This window comes from Glandiceps talaboti, chromosome 22 (genome assembly GCF_964340395.1).
Source record: "Glandiceps talaboti chromosome 22, keGlaTala1.1, whole genome shotgun sequence".
In the NCBI taxonomy this organism is placed as follows: domain Eukaryota; kingdom Metazoa; phylum Hemichordata; class Enteropneusta; family Spengelidae; genus Glandiceps; species Glandiceps talaboti.
In genome coordinates this window covers 10,887,734-10,911,998 of record NC_135570.1, presented here as the reverse complement: position 1 = coordinate 10,911,998, position 24,265 = coordinate 10,887,734, and the positions used below count along the sequence as shown (strand labels likewise).

Below are 24,265 nucleotides of genomic sequence, written 5' to 3'. Positions count from 1 at the left end.
AAAGGGAAAGGTGGTAAATTAGCCATCATTATCACCAGAATACAAAAGTAAATCACCCCTTCCCCCACCACTCCCATTGAGACGTGAAAACATGTCTAGAAACAGATTATCCACAGAAAGGTTATCCTAAGGGAGTGGTTATGTTTTGGCCATTAGTAAACACGCATTATAAAGATTGTGGGCTAGTTATGCTGTATGTATTCATCGGAATGCATTCATCGACTGAATCATTCATGTGATTCTATATGCTTAGGCCAAATAAAAAAATAGTATGTTTCAGATAACCCGACCGACCCTAGTTTAAGCCCCGACTCTAAACATCTTTTTTTTACATAAACTACAATAAAGTTTGGTCTGGAACTTGGGAGCAGATGTTTGAACTTTCAAGACAAGGTGCTCCTATCTTTGGTGTGTAAATTATATTAGGCCTAACACGATGTGATTTTCAGTAAAAAATTTAACTGGAAACTACTATGACAGTTGTACCACTTTGGTTACATAATTGGAGTGTGGATACTAAGATCTAGGGCCGGAGATGACTGCAAGATACATCATGTCATTGCGCTCTCATCGGCCTTCTCTCTGTGAGAGGGATTGGCCGATGTGTGAGGGCGCCCCGTACGGTGTACCTTACAGATCCATGGCTAGAGACAGATATAGACATGGTCATTCCTTAGTGACATACTGGAGTTGTCCTTAAGCGACCTACTGGAGTTGTACAATTAAAAAGTATTGTTACTTTTTTAAAAACTTTAACCTATCGACTGACCAAATCATAAATCATTTTTAAGCCTAAGGTGTTACGATGGGAAACATACAGGCAAAAATACAGGAAAAAAACCCAGAAACACACATAAATGTTTCAAGAATCTTTATTTCATTATTTCTCATTTATACTGAAACCGTCTTGTAAAAGTCCAACTTGGTTGAACATTTATTTGTAGGCTGATAATTGCACCAATGACACCATATATCATGGCTGTTGTAGGTAGCTGAATAGCGCCCTCTGGTGGTATATGTCATTGATATGCTACACGGCACTGGATAAAGCGTATTAGTCTTAGAACTTTATGTTTTCCTGATCTAAAAATACTTCTAAGTTTACATCTTTGCTGTAATTTCATAGAAACCATGCAAAACGAACAACTTGACATTTCAGACAATAGTTTTAAAGCTGCACTAGCTGCAACTGAAATGTTTTTTTTTAAAACTGTTTTGTTAGATGTTATGACATCCTGAACAGTAGTGAATCACCGCTTGGTAACATACAACCAATGAAAAAACACCAGTGCTTTTGCTTGAATGAAAATGAGCCAAGGAAAGACTTCATGCAAAGACAAAATTAGGTAACAAAAACTGATGCAAAGATGTACGACAGGGGAGTACATTTGGTGTAGGTCAGGCGTAGACACCTACACGAAATGGTTCAGGCAATGCTTTTCTAAGTTTCTTTACATCTGTGGAAGTTATAATGTAACAGTAACAGTCATACTCAATGTTATAGAGTGTAGTGTTCTATCAGCAAGTAGAACCATGTGCTCTGGGTTTCTGTGGTGTTTACGCTTTGATAAGGTACCAACACTAATTGTATTGCATGTCTTTGCACAAACCTTGTCTCATTCCTGCTTGCCACAACAAGCAAGTAAACGCATTGGAGTTTTTTTACAGGTTGTATTTGTGTAATCAACATTTGTAAACATAATATGACACAATAATAAATCCAATGGATTTGTATGTCCACACCAAACAATCAGCACCCTGACACAATGACAATGTCAACCAGTGTAGTACGGATAAAATCAACCTCTATCAAATTAACGTAGCAATATGGGTTAGGATTGGGTATTTATTTTGGATTTTTAATTTATAAAACAATGTTATCATGGCTTCCTACTTGAAAAATCAATGTGAACCAAGGTACGTCAATTAAGTCCTTCTCTGTAACTCAATGGTTAGGTAAAATGTTTGTTACTGTACAAACTTTTTACACATTTTGTTTAACTTTCAGCAATGTATTGAGTTACAGAGATAGCCTTAGTTTATGTTGTTTTACATTGATTTTTCAAGTGGGAAGCATGACAAAACTGTTTACACATTAAAATCCAAATAAATACCCAATCCTCATCCATATGGCCACTTTAATTTGAAAAATGTCTAACTACTGGTATTTTAACAATTTTCATTAAAACAGTATTGGTTGTCCGATCAAAAAAATATTACTCAAGTTACAGCTAGTGTAGCTTTATTGTGTTGTTTGATATACACCTGGCAGATAAAACTAATAATTTTAGTCAACTTGATGAACCTTTGGATGAAACTATCAGACAACCTAGGAAATCCATCATTTTCTGCATTGTGTGCCTTCAGTATATAGTTTAGTCTTGTTTGCTGACACAGGAAGTCAGGACACGATTCTTACATTGTCTCTCTCCATTGTCTCCTGGTGTTGAGGGACATTGTCAGTATCGTGTCCCGTACACCGTCTGCAAGCAGGTCTATATATAGTTCAACACTACTACTTTGGCTACAATATCATCAAATGTTGGAAAAAAGAACAAAATATTGAGACGGTAAAATCTCAGACAATAATTTTTTCAAAATATACAGCCTCGCTTTTAGTATAGACCAACTTTACAGAACTCAACAAAAGATAAAAACAACTCTCACAAAATTTCAGTAAATCAGCACTAACTTCTGAAGTTATAATTTTACTATGACCCTTACACCTGCTACGACCTTTGACCTCAGAAGAGGTTAAAGGGCACCACACTATTTTTCCCTATACTTAACTTGCTTTCCATCAGATACCATTCTCATTATAATTTGTTTACATCAGGTCCATCAGTTCTTAAAAACTTATACTGGGCTACCATACAAATATAATTCCTTCAATTTAAATTGAAATAGTCGTCCCATTCACACACAAACATGGCGTCTCACGACGCTCACAAAAACCAAGAGAAAAAGTTGGGTTGCTCAACAAAACTTTGTTTCTGAGCAGAATTTAAATCACTTATGAAAGTCATTTTTCTTCAAGTTAACTCTGGTGTTATGCAAATGAATGAAAATTCAATATGGTGGTCAGAAATTGTCATTGGCTTGTAAAGTGATCGTAACTTTAATGGGAGGGGGTATAAGAACGTAAATTTTGAATTTTTAAAAAGAAATCATTGGACTTTGATTCACCATGAAAGTCAAAAATGAAGTCAATATATTTTTTACATTGGAGGATCTTTTCAATGTGAAAAGCAAATCGTCTTTCTGAGAGAAGTATGTTGAGGTCTCCCAAAATTTCTTTCACAGAACCTGATTTTGTCAGTGGAAGTTTAATTTTACTTATCTTTTTTATTCAAGGATCTAGACAAAAAATGAAGGAATTATAAATATTGTGATAGTTGTACATTCAGTTCTTATGATGGATAATAAATAAATATATCACCTTCCCTTTACAACCAATAAGCAATTCTCTGGTATCTTCCAAGGGAAGACTAACACCCAATAAGCAGCTCTGTTGTGTATCTTAAATGGGAAGAGTCAACCAATAAGCAACTCTGTTGTATCCTTTAGTGGAAGACAAATGGCCAATAGGAAACTCTGTTGCATCTTCCAGAGGTAAAGGAAGACTAACAGCCAATAAGCAACTGTGTTACATTTTCCAAAGGATGACTAACAGCCAATGAGCAACTCAGTAGCATCTTTTAAAAGAAGATCACAAGAGTTGAAAAATCTACAACTCTGGTTTGATACAATGTAATAATATCTTTGAATTCCAAAATTTATCAAATGTCTTCAAATCAAAATGCTGATTACAGTATATACTTACTATGAGCATAATATCAAAATGTAATACAAAAAAAATTCTTAGTTTATCCTAAAAATCTGTCATCTCAAATAAAATGTCATGAACATTATTTCATTATCTCTACAACTATTTCCGGCTATCTGGAAAATTTTCCATTTATTGCACATTTTGTGAAGCAATGGCAACATCTTACTTTGCATAAATGTGTTTTAGTTCATCAATAAATGCTATAAGATAAGGATTCCCGCCCATTTCTTTGATTAAATCACGACACCTGTAACACAAGGAAAGAACATAATTAGTTTTATCGCAAGGGGCAGATTGATCAAAATTACGTGATAAATAATATTAAGTTACTAAGATGAAATGATAATATCTTATGAGAATTAAAAATGTAACCAATACACATGACATGTAATAGAAACCGGGAAACTTTCAACTGCAAACTGTCAGTCATGTTAATTCTGTTACAGAAAACTATGTGATTACATGCAAGGAATGTTCCCATAGATCTTGGAGAGAACACATTGCCCCTGTGTCCTGAGTTCATATTATTGGGACAACTCTTGCCCTCCTTCCATGCTTAAATTATGCTGGTAATTGAGCCTTCAGTTTACTGAGATAGACACAAACTAAAACTATTGTCACAACATGTTGATACAACAGTGATAAGCTTTTGAATGGACTTTGGTTTAATTATAGTCTCAGTAGGGAGGCATCACAGGGTTTTATTGACTGAGTTGCATGAACTTGCAGTGTACTGTTTTGGGACTTTCAATGTTTAAACTATCTTGATCACAGGGTGATTAGAATCACACAACAGAGGAACCACTATCACCAACTTGTGTAATCTACCACATTGAAGAGCAATAGATTTAGTTTGCATCTATCTTAGTAAACGAAGGCTTGATTACCAAAGTCATATAAGGATCACAGGTTATGATATTATGAGAATGAGAATGATTCATGTCATTATTAAATATCCTGTAATGGATATGAAAGATAAAGTAATCTGCATGGGTTTCATTTATAACAGAAGAGACGAATGTATGTTTGTGTGTGTGTGTGCGTGTGTGTGCGTGTGTGTGTGTGTGTGTGTGTGTGTGTGTGTGTGTGTGTGTGTGTGTGTGTGTGTGTTTGTCTGTGTGTCTGTCTATGTGTGTCTGTCTGTGTGTGTGTGTGTGATTATATCAGGAAAGAAATGGGGAGTTACCCCTGTATCATATTAGAGTGGTTGACAATGATGAAAATTATAGCGAACAATGTTACTGTTAGTGGTATCAAGCAGTATACACATACCAGGATGTGTGATTTTTATCAATTCATGTTATGAGAAGACATCAAGATTTATTCTGATTTCTATAGTTTGATCACAGAAGCCAATAAGCTACCATTTGAAAACAGTCTATCCGGAATGTATCCAACAACTATCTATTTACACACACATTACTCATGTTGGTTCTTGAACTCAATTTCTATTCTATCCATGATTTAAACAGTCAACTCAGGTCAACACCCATATGACTTGCATTGTTACTTTTGATAAGTTCAAAGGTCAGTGACAGGGCAATGAGGGGGTTTGTGTGACATTTGACCTTCAATGAGTCATACAACTTTATTACAAGTTACTTACTGTTGTTCTAGATCATCTAAAGTTTTCTTAGTGTACTCAAAGGATCCAACCTAGACAGAGAAAGAAATGAGACAGAGATTACGATACTTTGATGAAAAATACCAAGTTAATGGTTTATAGTGTTTTGGGGAGGTTATCTGAGTTCACTTCGTTGTTTGTGTAATGTTTGTCTGGTTCAACTTCTATCCTGATAATTCTTCAATTCTACAAATCTCCCCTTGTGTTTAAAACAGTTTCTATAATTATACACTAAATATAGAGTAGACTGGCTTAAAGGCCAAAGATTCAATCTCAGGTTCTTGCATTAAAAGGTATGTCACTCCAGGAAATGCATGTATTTTCATAAACTTTGGGTTCTGGAGAGTTATTTCATGATTTCACATCACATAAAGTTTTGCGTGATTGAAATGGAAACACCAAATTGAAACTGTATTTCACCTCTATTGTTCTTCCACCGGTCTACGGTTGCTTTATGGGACATAGCACACATCATGCATATGTATTAGATGTACACTGAATATTCATGACTCCTAAGTGCTTATTACCTTTAGATATAGTTATGACATACACACATATACACACATGTATACAACACTTCACACACACACATATATATACACACACATACACGCATATATTCACATACATACATACACACATGTACACATAAATACATATACATGTACACACACATGTACACATACACACAAATATATATACACACACACGTACATACATACACACATATACACACACATATATACATACATACATACACAAACACTTTCCAATGACTGCATCATAAAACTGAATAACTTACCTTGTCTAAGAAATCTATGCAATACTTTTTGATGTCGTTGTCTGTTGTGCGCTGTTTCAAAATACTCATAACTTGATTATTATCTGGTTGACTTTTAATTCCATGGATTATAGGGAATGAAAACTTTCCCTCTGTCAAATCCTCGGCAAAACTTTTATTCTCTTGGTATTCCTGGGACTTCAAATTTGCATAGTCATCACGGATTTGGAAATACAAACCAAGAGTATCCCATAAATTTTTGAAATCACTGAAAATAAAATAGATAGAGTCAGTGAGTCAGGGATGTAGCTAATAGGGAACTTGCAATCCAGACTGAGCATGCTCAGATGCAAAGGACTATGGGATTATCTGGTTATCGTAATACCTAATCTTGAGCTACTGATAGAATAAACCTCCCCAATGGTCAGGGTAACTATGAATTGATTATTTGTGGTTACAAACAATGTATCAACATTGTTTATAATGCTAATTGATGAGTATTTATTATCACATTTCCCATGATGCAACATTCAACATGGCGGGTTTGCAAGTTCCCTATTGTAAACGTAACTGGTCAAATGTGAAAGGTAGATGGTAATGTCTATGAATGAGACCCACCAATCTGCCAAATGGTGGAAATATACTAGGTGAAACAAAGAATCGTAGAGTTGCCATATGGATGAGGATTGGGTATTTATTTTTTATTTTCAATTTATAAAACAATTTTATCATGGCTTCCTACTTGAGAAATCAATGTGAAACAACATATGCCAAGTCTGTGTTTGTAACTCAATACATTGGAAAAAGCTAAAAAAAAAATGTGTAAAATGTTTATTGTACGTACAATAACAAACATTTTACACATTTATTAACATTTGCGTTACAAACAAGGACTTGGCATATGCAGTTTCATATTATTTTTTCAAGTAGGAAGCCATGATAAAATTGTTTTATAAATTAAAAATCCAAAATAAATACCCAATCCTCATCCATATGGCCACATTAAACAAATGCCTGAAAGTAAATGGCAAAACATTACAGAGTAGGTGGTTGTTGTAGCATTCCTTTATCTACATTCCAGGGTCAGTTTCAACTCTTGACAAACACCTTCATTATAGAACTCTGTAATTTGACAGTTTTGGCTTCATGTTACAGTGCTTCTAATCAAAGTATGAATGATAAACTACTACAACATATTGATACATTACCAAAGTAGGTCTGTGTCTTTGTTTACAATTTAGTAGGGTCAGATCAAACATGTGCCGCAATTGTGCACGTCATTACTGATAACTTCAATCATAACAAATTTCACATTTGGCACCTCTTACAGTTACCGAGGTTTGTTTTCTGATACATCATCACTCTGTACCGTGTACATCTAGCCATGATGATATCTACCAATAGACAGGGTTTATTTGCAACAATGAATATTGTGTGCCTGTTTAGCGGCATTATCAAAGTAAACTGTTATTCAACTTTGCAATGTTGTGACTACTATAGCTAAATCTACATCAATGCACCAGGACAAGTTCAGTAATGTATCAATATGTTGCATTACTTCATCTTTTATATTTTTGATTAAAAAAAACTAATCACTTGTTAAAAGTAGAAGACGTAAAGGACGGTAGTACTAAAAATATAAATGGTAATTACCATGGAAACCATAGAAATAACATACTAGGCAATATTCTCGTATTACAATGAATCTGAAACTCGAGATGTGAGATGATCTAGATTTATCTGAACCTTCATCTTTGTGAAATAGAAACATAGTCTGCAAGGTATACCATGACGGGGCGCCCTCACACATCGGTCAACCCCTCCCATGGGAGAGAGGAGGCCAGTGAGGGGGGCAGAACGACACAACGACTCTTACAGTCTTAAAGAGAACATATTCCAAACCTTCATTAACACTGTTTGATGTCAGTATGTGAAACCCTTTTCTGTGTTTCATTCAATATTACTTCTCTCTGAAATTCTATGATCATGACTTTTGTAATATGTCTCATTCACCAATTTCTGTATCACACATTTATATTGAGCCTTCAGTTTTCTAAGATAAACACAAACTAAAACTATTGTCTACAACATGTTGATACACCAGTGATAAGCTATTGAATGGACGCTGGTTTAATTATAGTCGCAGTAAGGAGGCGTCCGCAGAGTTTTATTGACAGAGTTACATGAACTTGCAGTGTACTGTTTTAGTAATTCCAATGTTTACACTATCTTGATCACAGGGTGCTATCACCCACTTGCATAATCTACCACATCGAAGATCAATAGTCTCAGTTTGCGACTATCTTAGTATACCGAAGGCATGATTTCACAAGTCATACAACATGAGTCGTGACAAATCTTTGAAAAATACAATATGTTTGAATATTTCATTATCATGATGTCAATAACTGACAACGGTTTGAATCTGTGTATAAGCACTGCACTATACATCATTCGACCATTTCACAACTCATTTGGGTTCTAGACTGAATCATATCTTTTCTATGGTGTCAATCAAACTTACGTACCTTTTATTTTCACTGAAGAGTTGCATTAGTCTGATAGCCAACCCAAACAGACCACCTGTCTCTGCAAAATAACATCAAAACATTGATAAATATACCAAGTCTTCATAGAACACACAGCCCCTCAAAAACTTTACTTCTGTGTGCGATTAATGGATGAAATAAATGATGCATGTATAAATTTCCTGTTTAATGTATCCAAGATTAAAATAGAAAATTTGTGAAATTTACCAACTACAGTGTCTGCAATATGCACATTTTGTCAAATTGCATGTCATAAAGTGATGTGTACATCTCTCTCTCTCTCTCTCTCTCTCTCTCTCTCTCTCTCTCTCTCTCTCTCTCTCTCTCTCTCTCTCTCTCTCTCTCTCTCTCTCGCTCTCTCTCTCTCCTCTCTCTCCTCCCTCCCCCATCCTGTCTGTCTGTCTGTCTGTCTGTCTGTCTGTCTGTCTGTCTATCTATCTATCTCTCTCTCTGTCTCCTCTCTCTCTCTCTCTCTCTCTCTCTCCTCTCTCTCTCCCTCTCTCTCCTCCCTCCCCCATCCTGTCTGTCTGTCTGTCTGTCTGTCTGTCTGTCTGTCTGTCTGTCTGTCTGTCTGTCTGTCTATCTATCTCTCTCTCTGTCTCCTCTCTCTCTCTGTCTCTGTCTGTCTGTCTCTCTCTCTCTCTCTCTCTCTCTCTCTCTCTCTCTCTCTCTCTCTCTCTCTCTCTCTCTCTCTCTCTCTCTCTCTCTCTCTCTCTCTCATACTTGTGTGTTATCTCATTTCTATAACTGTGCTATGCAAATTACCCTATTTCACACATGGGAGGCATAGGAATTCAAATGCTGTCATCACTCTTGTGTGTACAACTTAATACCCAGTTACAATTACCACATATTTCAAAGATAGAAATTCCAAGATGGCTGACTTGTATAAACTCTCTCTCATTATCATCTCCAATTACTACTAACATTTGATTTGAACATGGTGTGCAATGTATATGCAATAGTTCACCTTTGACCTGCAGTTCAATGACCAGCCTATCAATTCATCAGTGAAATTCAATATGGCATTTTTGACAGGACAGTATAAACTCCTGGTGTGTATTCTTTATCAGCTCACCTTATTAATTATAGTTATTTCCTCTACTTAGGGCAGAGATCAATAGTTCAATGTAGGATAAAAAACTAAATTCATTTACTTAGGCTTCACAAGTCATGGACACTTCACATCATAGTATTCCAGTGTAAGTTGGTCATGATAATTCCCATGAGTTGTTACCATGGTAACTTCCCTGTCCTATCTGTCAATTGATGTACTTACTTTTAATGACCATTTCCTTGTATTCATCTTCTGTGGGACACACATAAGCATCTCTCCACCAAATATCCATGCCCTGCCCTTGGTGCAGTAACATTAACTGGTCTGAAATATCAATAATAGGAAATAATCCAATATATCACCCTGGTTCAAAACAAAATATACTATTGCACAGTAGACATTATGCATTTACAACTTTGATAGCACTTATAAGTATAAACGGATGTTTAAACACTTCTTTGACTGTACCAAGTATTTTACTCCACATATATGATAAATTATACAGGAGGTGATGAATGTATTCCATTTTCATTGTTAAAGGGACACAGGTCAGATCTGAGTGTTTTCGAGTATATTTTTAATTAAATCTGAAGTATATATATATTGTTTATTTTACTGAAACATGTTAATTCAACACTATGGTGACTCAGAAATATCTGCAACATCACAGTTAGGCAAACTAAATGAATGGTTGAATGGGGTTATTTTTAGATGTGCCAGAAAATTAAACTTAAGAAAATGCACATGCATAAACCTGCCATTGCTATGTTGAGATGGTTTACTCAACATGTTATTTCTTCAATAAGTATAAATACGATACTACATCAGGTTTCTGTAAGTATTTACATCACTCATATTACACGCAATGTCAGAGATCAAGAAACATCAAGTTGTCCCTCATTTAGGGATCTGGTCTGTGGGCCACATTGCATCATGGGAGTCTGCAGAAATGTTTATGCAATGGTTGAACAATGAATATTCATCACCTTTTCATTGAAGGTAATTGGCTATTAGAGGTTTGAGCCCTGATTTCAGCCAATCAGATGAAACTATTTCCATTAAAGCCTTAATATATTCGTCAACAAGTCAAAAATTAATGCTAAATAGTGAAACTTTACAGCTACCGAAGCTTTGGGTTTCACTTATAACAACTTGATATTGCATATTCTAATTGCCATGGCAACAATTAAAATATTCAAATATGCAAATTAGGATGCATGATATTCAAAATGTTACCTACCAGCGTAAATTTTTGTGACATCTGGATGGTTCAACGATAGAAGTTTTTCTAGGCCCAAGAAATATACATAGTTTGAACAATTGATAGTATGTGCTACACCATAAATATTATGGGCAACTGGAATTCCTCTACGGAGTTTAGAGTTGTCTTCTATATCATCAATCCTGTGGAATGAAATGAAATAATTGAGGTATTAAGATGAATACAGCTGTCTGCAGTACTAAAGTTCATTGCACTCAGAGTGTCTAGAAGGCCACCATTTGACATTTCTGTTTCAAAAGAGAATGAACGTTTATGGTTCATAGTATCAAATGAAAATTTCTATTCACAGTCAAAAAAATTTCTCGGAAGTGAATACCAAATTTTTACTGAAGTCTCATCGGCATCATCAGGGGTGTACTAGTGGGCTGTCTTAGAAGGAAGCCAGAAGTATCCACCAGTGGAGGACACAATTAATCTAAACTAAATCTTGATGTTGGCATCAAAATCCTAGCTGTTTCCAGCTTGTTTCATGTGTTTCTTCAGAGACACATGACAAATACCCCATTGTGGTAAACTCCTGACGAGATGTCAGCAAAAATTTAGCATTGGTTTCAAATTTTTTTTGGACTCTATGTGTACACATTTTTGTTTGGTTTCTGTGTCAGTTTTAACATTTTTTTCAACTTGCATAAATTAGAATACTATTAGTACTTGTACTCCAAATACAGAAAAGGTTAAGTGGTTCTGATTAAAATACTCTTAAAAAATAGATATTCATAATTTTTTCATTTTACAATTTTTTGCGGGAATCGCATTTTTTAAAATCTCTGATTTGGATATGTTTCTTAAAGTGAAACATTTTACACATTTTTCAGCTGTTTGCAATGTATTGAGTTACAAACACAGATTTTGTCAACGTTGTTTCACATTAATTGTTCAAGTAGGAAGCCATGATAAAATTATTTTATAAATTAAAAATCCAAAATAAATACCCAATCCTCACCCATATGGCTACTTTAAACTGCAATCAATAGCTTAATAAAGGTGTAAAACATTTGCTATTGTAAATATTTTTTTTTAGCTTTTTGCAATTTATTGAGTTACAAACAAACAAATTATGTACTTATGCATCATCGCTTGAAAACTTACTTTGTAGCAAACCAAAGTTGACACAATACTTAAAGGTTCAGTACATGTATGTACAGAGAGGGTTGGTACAAGGTCATAGGTCACAGGTCATTAATGTCATATGCTGTTTGATATTACAGGTATGTTGTCATACATAATGAGAGTTCTATACTAATTGATAAACATAATTTAATCATAATATATACTTTATTAATCAAAATTAAATTCAGAAATTCAAATAAGGTCACCATGGAGCATCGCCCTGGTGCTCAAGTGTTAAAACAAGAGGAAACCGGAGTACCTGGGATAAACCTGCATTGTTCGGTAGGGTCAAACTGAGCATCACCTTTTTACATACAGATTGGTGAATTTCTTTAATCAAACCCAGCTGATTCTTGGCAGTTTGAACCCAGACTGCAGTGGTAAGAGACGCACAAACTAACCACTTGGCCATTGACAACCCAGACTGCAGTGGTAAAAGGAACACAAGCTAACCGCTTGGCCATTGACAACACATAAATGCATGATTCAACATGTGTAAGTTGTTGAAATAACACATGTAAAGCTGAGATATTTCAGTATGAAATAGAAGTAACCATGTAACCATAAAATACAACACTGTGCCCTTTATAACGTCATGGGAATAACATGTAATATAGAGTCAGTGGTCAATTTATCTATACAGAAAGGTGACCATATACATGTCTGTGGGTGACAGAGTGATAAGGCTGTCTAGAAGTGATGAAATAGACCTGCCATCTAACAAGTTGTCTACATCTTCAGTTACAGTCTTGTCTAGTCACGTCCTGAAGTGGACTGTACTGGAATGACTGCCAGTGTGCAATATATCACTCCATGTCATAACGACAAAGACAGCCTGTACTGGTAGTGTTTTATGTCATGTTTGATATCTAGTGTCTGTGAGAGTCATTAAAAGTTATAACATTGCACAACATGTTATGGTGTATGTCAGTGAAATGCTGCATACAATGACATATGTTTAGTATGGAGTGACATTTCGTAGGTTGTATTGAGATTGTGTGGCCTGCATTGTAGCATATGGCATATTGCAAACCTGGTCAGGCAATAGTCTCAAACATGGGGTACTTACCTGTACATGTTATAGTGTATGCAGATGGAATGGTGTGCTCTGTAAGTCTTTTTTTTAATACCTGCCTTAGCTATATGCCACTTACATGAGTTGACCATGTTTCTCACTGCCTCTGAGTATTATACTCACTACCGGGAATGTCATTTTAGCACCTAGGTGATTTTGCATTGAATGTTATGTACTATATGGCTACATAATTCTGTGGTCTTGCATTGAATGCCATAAACTCATGGCCACATAATCCGGTGGTCATTGCATTGAATTTCATGAACTGTACGGCTACATAATCCTGTAGGCATTGCATTGAATTTCTTGAACTGTACGGCTACATAATCCTGTAAGCCTTGCATTGAATGCCATGTACTATATGGCTACATATTCCTATGGGCCATGCAATTTACGCCATATACCAAAGGGTCTTTACATTCCAAACACAATTCACTGCCACATAAATTAAAAGTGTGAAACACACATCAATGAGATTTGTTTTTTAATTTTATTAAAACACAATATCTCGTATCTAACCTTGAGAGAGAAAAAAAAGTTGTAGCAATGACACATGCACATTATTGTGATAGTGAAAAACCTGCATACCCAAGGCAAAGATTCTCAGAGCCAAGGTAGTAAATACATTAGCATGGTGCACTTTACATAAAAATTAGCAAAAATTGTTGAACATAAAACTTACAGTAAACTTGCATTATGTAACATTTGAACAACTTCGCCAACAACATGAAGTTTTTCTTCTGGAATATTCAACCAATGATTAAAAGCCTGTAAAAGGACAACAAACTATCAGTCTGTGACAATTGTCATGGAAGTAAATGAACATCCTATCCAAGTAATATGAGTTTGCTAAACAGTATTTTATTGCAAGTCATTCATATCCAGATGGAGGATGGACTGACAGACAGATGGATGGATAGACAGATGGACGGACAAACAGCCAGACCCCAATCCCAGCCAGCACCCCAATTCCAGTCACCAACCCATCCCAACTATAATCACAATCCCAATGCCAACTACCACCCCAATCCCAACCACCACCACCACCACCACAACCCCAATCCCAACCACCACCCCAATCCCAACCACTACTCGCATCCCAACTACCACCCCAATCCCAACCACCACCACCACAACCCCAATCCCAACTACCACCCCAATCCCAACCACCACCACCACCACCACCACCACAACCCCAACCACCACCCCAATCCCAACCACTACTCGCATCCCAACTACCACCCCATCCCAACTACAATAACAATCCAAATGCCAACTACCATCCCAATCCCAGTCACCACCCCATCCCATCTACTATCACAACCCCAACTACCACCCCAACCCCAGCCACCACCCCAATCCCAGCCACCACCCCAATCCCAACTATCACCACGATCCAAACCACCACACACCACCCCAATCCCAGCCACCATCCCAGTCCCAACTACCTCCCCAATCCCAACTACCTCCCCATCCCAACTATCACCACGATCCAAACCACCACACACCACCCCAATCCCAGCCACCATCCCAGTCCCAACTACCTCCCCAATCCCAACTACCCCCCCCCCCCCCCCCCCATCCCAACTATCACCATGATCCAAACCACACCATCCCTATCCTGTGTGGAATAATACTAACCGGTTGACAAATAACAGTACATGTATAGTTATAAATTTACTAAACAGTGCTGTATTTATAGAAGTTTGAGACTAAGCTATAAAAGTGTCAGTTCATCACACTATATCATTGTGAGTTCTAATAGAAGTACTATTCAACATTGTATACACAACACAAACCACTTTATAACAGTACAGGACAGCTGGTAAAACAGTGAATGTAATGTATTGACATAAAGTATCTAAGGTATGGCTGTACAGTAGTGAAGACATTTCTATGTCAAGTTTTACACATTAGTAACATGTCTCACCAGTTCTACCTACTTCACTGCACACATTCTAACATGCTGAAAACAAACATGACACCTAGCAACTCAAACCTTATTTTTACATTCTTAAACACACCAAATTGGAACAAAATACTGTAACACAGAATCTTCTATTTGCATGGAAATACATGTTTTGAGCTAAGACATGTAAGACACCACAGAGCCGAATAATTAAGAAATTGCAAAGAATCTAATGTACACAATATATTTATATTTATGTTTAGTATCTTATTTTCAAAAAATTCAACAGAAAATACTCAAAGAGAAAATTACATACATAAAATATCATCCTATTTTTTATCTGTAAATTGACTTAAAATTTAAAATTTTGTATCTGAATGAAAAAGTCTAATTACAATATATTTGATGAGTAGCATTCTGGATTCTGGTATCATAGTTAATGATGTAACGAAAATATCACAAATTCATATTTATAAAGAATTTTTTTTTTTGATTTTTTGAGGGGTTAATTTTTTGAGATTTTAAATGTGACGTACCTTTGTGAGTTTCATCCGTATTTGTTTGCCAGGAACTTGAAGGATGTAGTGATAAGGCTCCAGCAAAATCTGTGATCGTGAGATAAAAATAGTAATCAGGCTTACTGACTATATTATATCCTTCCTGTGTATAAGGTTAGTATGAGCAAAGCAATCCAACTGTACATAATGTATGACATACCGACACTACATAAAAGAAAATCTCACTTGATAATCTGAGTCAAACCTTTTGCATTTTATCGTGGTCTGAGAAGAACGGTACAAAATAGTTTTTCTTTAACTTGTCGAATGGCAGTGATGTCGGCCGCTGTGGTTTGGTCTCACCCATGATGTTAAGCAATTAGGAATTATCAAAGTGTCGGACCACTGTGTTGCAGACATGAGTGGTGTTTGATAACAGTGCTAACGTTATGTGATACAAGATGACCTTAAGCAATGGGGTCACCTCAGAATAGAGTCTTTGTTGAAGGACATACCAGGACGGTGACATCATAGACCCAACAACAATACACATCATACATGTACCTAGAGCTAAGATGATGACATCATAGCAAAACAACAACAACAACACCTATCATACATAAACAACAAAACTGTTTTCAAAGTGACCAAGTGTCTTGTTAACTATCAGCTGAATTCTCTGTATGTGCCTAGCTATAATTTTTTTTAATTATATCGGTAAATTGGAGTGTCAAGGAACAGGACCATGGATGGGCATATATAACACACCCCTCACTGCACTGCATGGCAGCTGACAACAATGATGAGCCTATGACACACCCCTCACTGCACTGCACTGACAATAATGAAAACCAGTATGATTATATGTAACATTACCCAGTATGTATCACTTGTACATGTTGTACATCTCAGCTTCCACTTTACCACTGAAAGATTGGATATAATTCAGTCACTCTTTTGGACATAACTTGCAAACCACAAATCAGCATTTGAAAATGTTTTAACCTACACACCAAAACTAATGTTCCCACCAAATCTCGAGGCAATTGGTCTGGCGGTTTTTGACTTGAAGTTGTTTACACACACATACAAAATGTACACACACACACACACACACACACACACACACATACACATACAGACACACACACACACACGCACAGACAGAGACACACATTTTACCATGCCCAGAGCATGCCTATAGCACAACTGTACTTAATTCTGTTGTGCTAATGATACAAGTAGACATACCACACATGGTTTTGATTGTTGATTTTGAACTAAACACACTGCATGAATGTTTTGATTGAAATATGTCCATTTCTAAAAAAAAAAAATATTGTTATGTCCATTCCATTGTTGCAGCTGAATTAATTGACAGTTTTGGTCTACATATAATTTATTCCATATGCTCCTCTTTACATTTTTAAGACTACTAAGGGAAGGACCATTTCATTTGGGGGGGGGGAGTGGGTATGGCAGCAAAATTTTTTTCCCTGTGCAATTTTTTTTCTATTATCAGTCCTACATCAAATTATTTTTTCCATATACAGAAGCAATACAATTTTTTCTCAGTTACCAATTTTGTAGCATGTTGCAACGATTTTTTTTTTACTTCTGTCTGTTGGAACATATTTTGTTTCTCATGCCATTATGGGATCAAATTATTTTTTTTTCTCCTTCAACTGCCGACAAATTCCCCCCCCCCCCCAGAAATCAAATGGTTCTCCCCATCCTCAGTATGCAGTATGTATATATAGCACTGTACTGAATGTATTCTTTGTCTTCTGTTACTCAGTCAATGCTACTACACTTCTTTTTATGCTTTATTACACAATGTAAACATACATCATGAAGCACAATATATAGCTCTGCATATCAGCAGTTATCTTCAGTGATCTAAGTTGTGTTTGTGTGTGTGACAGTGTGTGTGTGTGTGTGTGTGTGTGTGTGTGTGTGTGTGTGTGTGTAGATATCTGATGATGCCCTCAGTTAACAGGGTGAAAGCTAGTCAGAACTTTTGAGTTCTATTTTCATTTGGTTACATATACATCTGTACATGTGTGCAGGAGTTCTGTTTTTATTTATGTCTACATATACATATGTATATGTGTACATGCATGCATTCATACATACATGATATGTACATTGTATATATGACAATACAATACCTTATATTATACATGTATACTAGTATATCTTGAACTACAATGACCGTAGCATGATTCATTTGGTCAACTTTTCAATATATAATGTACATTGTTACACAGGTTATTTTTATTACATAATGTCAATAGAAAAAAATACAAACGTTACAACTATAAGTAGTGTAGTCCTAACAACACATTGAGTTATTAAACACATATTTTACATACGTTAGCTTATTAGAGTATTTTATCTGTATGCTGGAAAACATTTTGATCTGCAAGGATCCATGTAATATTTTACTGAAGATTAATTACTACTTTAGAATATGAATATCATAATGATAAAAATATGCATATAATTAACAAGACAACAATAATAACACCGCTCCCTTTAGTGAAGGGGGGGGGGGGTAATGATCGCAACGCAAGGAGGCGCTGTATACGGAGTGTGGATTATAATTAATCGTTTACAATTTACATACCTTTTCTTGAGCTTCATCCCTTCCTTGAGATTGAGCACTTTTGGTTTCCTTTTGCATGGTTTTCAGATCAGAGTACTGAACAAGACGACAGGCCGATCTTCTATCTATGTGTGCTTACTGACAACGACTATCTATTTTTGTCAATGATCTTGTTTTCAGTCACTGAGTGTGAGTCATTCATTCAAGTCCACGTCTGAAAATCCCGACACCGAAGTAGTTGATTGTTTGTTAAATGTTGAAACAATGAGATCATTCACAGATTCCGTCTACATGTACGATCCTGCCTCGGTTATAACACCGGAAGCTTCTTGTCAATATGAATAAATGCGATAAACAAAAACAAAAACACCGTGCTGATTTACATGGGCGCTGCCATTATTCCCTCATTGGCTTGTAACTTGTTACCTCAAGGGAAATACCACTCGAAAAATATGAATTGCACATTGGAGGGACTGTATTCATATTTTTATTACTTGAAGTTTTACGGATTTCAATTAATCTATTTGATTTTTTTGAGATTCTAATAGAAAATAATTATATTTTAATGCTAATCTAATGAAAAATAAAGACTCCGAGTCGTCATCTAAATAGCATCACTAACTTTCATACCCACCAATATTGGTTTAGTCTGCGGGGGGGATTTTACCTTGAGGACAGTGATGGCGCACTTCTATGTTCAGAATATATTAATACCAGCCAGACGCTTGACATACTTGTCGGAAAAGGCCAACTGCACTGCATGCGACCTTATCAAGTCAATCAGCATGTCGTCACGATGTGGCGAATTACTATCAGACGAGGTCCAGGACGTCGCGTACCAACTTACCGAGATGAATTTCGGAGAAGACGAGTTTGATGAGAGCGAGGAACGTATGTAAGTGTTCAGGTGTACACGAGTTGTTGATCACTGTCTTGTCGATGACGTGCACTGAGATTTGTGATGACATTTGCAATGTTGAAATTTGATATATTAAATTATTATAACACAGACAGAAATTGTTAAAATCCTTGCCTGTAATTGTACCATCATTGAGGTAGTGTACAGTACAGTATTTAAGACTTGGATGCCAATCATTTTATTTGGTCCACACTCAATATGATTAAAATCTGATGTAGAATTACTTGTCAATTCCTGTATTTACATTTATTTTCTTCGTATGTGTCATTTGTTTTGACGATTTTGTCTTTCTGAGTGTGACTGCCTCCTCGTAGTTTTAGTATATTGTAAGTCAATATTGTATGTAAGCATTTGTCCCAAATTCTGCCTATATAATGTAGATCATGCATCACTGAGGCTGGTACTGTGTGGATACACTGTATAGTTGTGTACGGTTTCAAATGGGGCACCAGTTGAGTTTATCTGTTTTTGGGGTGCAATTTTTTTCTGCTTAAAAATGATATTAATAGGTACCCAAACTATTCTACTTACTGAATCACTTGACCTCAATCCTGGTATTAGGATATTACTTATAAACAATCCGATGACGTAATTTATTATACGTATCAAAAACTGTGCAGGAACTCACTATGCAATCAACAGTTCTAGCAATCCCAGAACACAGATTGTAATGTCATAGAAGGCATGCATTGGCATTACAGTAACATTATACCAGTCTAAGAATGATTTAAATGAATTTTTGTAAATATTTTCACTTGAGTAAAAAGCTTATAAACTCAGCTTGTTCCACTTTAATATTTAATGTACAAATGTAAGTTTGTCCTAATTTTCAATTTTTTTTTTTTTTAAATAGAAACTTGCTAGATTTGCCATGGGATGATATCCTTATAAGTCGAATCCTTCTGTTTCTACCTATGAAGCAATTATTTAATCTTCAAAGAGTGAGTAAACATTTCCAGGAACTTATACACCAGTACATGGCCAGCTGTTCAGTGTTGGATTTCTCTAGTATAGGCTCAAAAGTGACAAAGGAGGCCTTTCTGACTGCCGTGGAACGGACAGAATCATTGCGTGTATTGTCATTACATAACTGTAAAGGTTGGCTAAAAGACGAGATTTTGATGCCTGTCATTGCACGTAACAAACACCTACGTAGTGTTGATCTGGGTTCATCTTCTGGACTAACTAGTCAGAGTGTACATTGCATTGCTGTGAACTGTTGTGAGTTGACGAGTATAACTCTAAGTGAGTGTCACTGGGTGCAGGCACCGAGTATGGCAGTACTAGCGTTGAACTGTAGGAACTTACAACATGTGGATCTGACCAGCTGTTGGGAGTTGGATGATGAGACTGTTATCACATTGATTATGACAAACCCAGGGTTAAAGTTTTTGTCTCTGGCCAAAATCTATGGAATCACTGATGTGGTAATTGATATGCTGGCCAGGAGCTGTCCTAAACTTGAGTGTCTAAATATACAAGGGTGCTGGAGAATTACTAATTCTGTTATAAGGTATGTACTTTACCAATTGCTCCTTGAAGACCTCAGTTGCTGTAATTGGAATGATTCATTCAAATTTCGGATTTTCAACTTATTGATGTTGTCATGCTTACTGACGCATATATCAAACCATGTAGGAAATAAAGATATTTTCATCACTTTTGGTTTCTGGAATATCATTTTATGATTTCACATCTCATAAATTCCACTTTATTGCACCTCTATTGTTCTGGTAGTGGTACATTGTTGTTTCATGGTCTCAGCACATAGCAGACATGAATATGTATCAGATATAAACAATGAATAGTCATGGCTCCTAAGTGCTTATTACCTTCAGATAAAGTCATGAATATACATTGTTCATCTAATATGTATTCATGCATGCTAAGACCCACGATGCAACAGCTACTGTTAGAACAATATTGGAATGAAAGAGTTTGGTTTCTTGTATCCTGCAAAATTTATGTGATATAAAATCATGAAATGACTTTCCAGACCAAAGTTTATGAAAATACCTCTATATCCGTGAGTGTTCAGTCCCCCTTTAATGTCACACAAATTTACAGTTTATTACCAACTGAGTAAATAGTCCCATTACAATAAGATTAGACTGTAAGATAGGTCGTGTCATTCCACCCTCCCCTCTCCCTTGACCAATGTGTGAGGGCGTCCCATCTTGGTGTACCTTACAGACTACAATAAGATCTGCAGGCCAACTATGAATAGTTAGATATGTATCTATTACTACCATGGAAAGCAAGCTATCAGCAAAGATAGACACAGACTAAAGCAAAATATTATTGTAGTATGTGGTAGATTACACAAGTGGGTGATCAATAGTGATGCCTTGCTGATATACAAAATGTAAATCACCCTGTAGTCAAAATGGTATTAAATGAACACTGAATGAGGTTGATTGTGCCACTACTTGATTACATTGCAAGAAATACTGGGAAAATGATAATGTAGCAGAACCTCATGACGTGCAAGTGCAAGTGTGGCATACTTGGGGTATTTGTATGATTACTGGTAGTGTTTTCTGCAGCTGTACCTGGGTGAAAGTGCAGCAGGAAACACTGCAAGCGCTCGTGCAAAACCCCTGAGTACCTAAGCTGTCGTGGAGTTCTGCTATTATTACATATGTTTATCCAAAACAACAAATTTCCATAAAATTGCCACTGTGCAATCACACTCTTTCATGGAGAACCAACAATCATGCCCTAATTTGCATATCATTTGCATGCAGGTATGCAATAATGTTTTCGGTATTGCATTGCAATGAAAATACCACAAGTATATACACACACTGATCACTATTCAGTAACCTCTGGTATATATGTAATAATAGCATATATCTTGTATACGTACAGATTACTTGGTGATTGTTGTCCAAAACTTCGTAGACTAGGAGTAGAAGATTGTCGTGATGTCAGTGAAGCTAGTCTTGCCAGGTTACGAGTAAAGGGCATTGAAATTGATGTCAAACAACCACCAAGGAGACTACATGAAGCACAACATCCAGTTCTGGCACCATATCCAGCTGTATATCATCAGATTTAAGAGGCACAATCTGGCAGCAAGGTGTTGCAATCAATTTCAACCACCAGTTAGAAGACAAAGCGAAACACCTAATTCTTGTTAAGCTACACATATCTACAAGTGTCTATGCACAATAAAGATGTCTGATAGCACACCAATCTCATGTTGGGAGTCCTCTACACAATATTACTTTTTGTCAAATTTTCCTTGCACACAAAATCATTATATTATCATATGTACCAGTAAATATATATATGATAATAAAACACATATTATATTATTCATGGCATGGTTTGGAGTTTAGATATGTAACACATCTCTGATTCAGAATTTGAAGCTTACATTAAATGATCACTCTCAAAAAAATAAGTTGGTATTTTATTCATGTCTCAAATTTGGGAAGGGCATTTTGAAGACAGACAATAATGTATAAAATTGACTCCAGGTGAAATGTCAATGTGTTTTGTCTGATATCGTGAATACACAATGCAGTGTTTACTGAGCCCCAGTAATCAAAGTGAAACATACATAATACAGTATTTGGGTTGTCGGTGGCCGAGTAATTAGCTGCTCGTATGTATGCCTCTTACCTCTGTAGTCTGGGTTTGAACGTGCCAAGCGTCAGCTGCGTTTGATTTAACCAGGTCGGTATGTAAGAAGGGTGTCATGCTCAGTTTGACCCTGTCGAACAATGCTGGTTTTCTCTGGGCAGGACCGGGCTCCTCTTGGTTTAAAACTAGGGTGCAGCTCAATGGCGACCATTCAACAAATTTCTGAATTTATTATTCCTATATATTACATTATTTAATTATTGAATAGACCCTGTGGTCTGTGAAATGTGCACAATATTACAATATAATATTTTGCTGGATCCAATTAATCACAGTGTGTCCGATTCATGTACCATGACAAATGTTGTGAAGCAAATTGTGATGTGCTGGAGTTTTCTCCTTCTGTTTTCTCCAGATCTAAGATACACAATTGTTTGTTGGGATGAAATTGTATTTTTGACATACAAAAGGAAATTTTATATCCAACATGGCAGCTTTGACAGGGTATACCATTTGGGGGCAAGGGGTGTTATGAATGTGCAACGATATATGGTGGTTTATACACCATATTCAGGTTACAGGAAACCAGTTAAGGAAATGTAAAAAGTGTTGTGGTTTGGCCACTAGAAGTGCTGTTCACAAGCCATTGTTCAGTCAGACGTGAGGTTTAGTATTTAGCATAAAGTTAGCACTCATTTCCGTGTTGTTCTCACTGTAATATTTTCTTAGCGACTACCAGTATTCAACTCAAACCAGGCCTTGACCACTACTGTAATGGTCTTTGTAAGAATTCACAGGGTACTTCACACTTATTTTATTCACTGAAAATTGACTCTTGCTCTGCCGAATCTGGGGCACCCTCTTGTAATGCTTAACTACAAAATGATGGTTACTTTCGATTTCAAATTAAAATATATAATTCAACAAGCCCCCAAAACTAATGTGTAGGATATCGTTACTTCTGGTTTAAGGACTAAAATACAGTATCTGGTAGTTCTTCCCATCATATCCAACAAAGAATTGTACCAGTAACAGTAAATGTGATTTTATCAATGATTGAATTTTTAATGCAAATAATTTAATGTTTTACATTTTGAAATGCAATATGTACAATTATTATAAACAAGACAGATCTATCAAATGACAGGGTATATTAACAAGATTATTGTATGGAATAATTTACAAAGTATGTTCAATAAAATGGTAACTGTTATAAATCTTGTGTGTTATAATTATTGTCACTATACATGAAATGAACCGAGTGTGATCAGATGAAAACAAAAGAAATCATAATTCTGGGCAGTGATGGCACTCTAACTCGAAAACAATTTTTCATTCAGAGTACAAAAAATAAATTCATTAGATTTGTGAACCATTAATGTCAAAGTCTGGCAGGTCATCTTCACTGACCACTGACCCTGTGTCATCTAAAGG

The 24,265-nt window shown here is 36.0% G+C and overlaps 2 protein-coding genes across 3 annotated transcripts; one reads left to right on the top strand and one right to left on the bottom strand.

Moving 5' to 3' along the window:
- Positions 1 to 868: 868 nt before the first annotated feature.
- LOC144451970 (geranylgeranyl pyrophosphate synthase-like) lies at positions 869 to 18,658 on the bottom strand. Of its 2 annotated transcripts, none has more exons than XM_078142911.1 (9): positions 18,343 to 18,658; positions 15,753 to 15,821; positions 13,990 to 14,075; positions 11,081 to 11,244; positions 10,063 to 10,164; positions 8,763 to 8,823; positions 6,256 to 6,502; positions 5,436 to 5,485; positions 869 to 4,076 (listed from the first exon to the last, which is right to left on the bottom strand). In XM_078142911.1, the coding sequence occupies exons 1-9, from the start codon at positions 18,397 to 18,399 to the stop codon at positions 3,992 to 3,994; spliced, it is 921 nt and encodes a 306-aa protein (XP_077999037.1). In that variant the 5' UTR covers positions 18,400 to 18,658; the 3' UTR covers positions 869 to 3,991. The 2 variants fall into 2 exon arrangements, with proteins under 2 accessions (XP_077999037.1, XP_077999036.1); XM_078142910.1 differs by lacking the exon at positions 18,343 to 18,658 and adding an exon at positions 15,979 to 16,146.
- A 448-nt stretch (positions 18,659 to 19,106) lies between these two features.
- LOC144452525 (uncharacterized) lies at positions 19,107 to 22,431 on the top strand. The gene is made up of 3 exons (XM_078143627.1): positions 19,107 to 19,216; positions 20,094 to 20,753; positions 22,112 to 22,431. Exons 1-3 carry the CDS (start codon positions 19,107 to 19,109, stop codon positions 22,299 to 22,301), a joined length of 960 nt encoding a protein of 319 aa, XP_077999753.1. The 3' UTR covers positions 22,302 to 22,431.
- Positions 22,432 to 24,265: the final 1,834 nt, after the last annotated feature.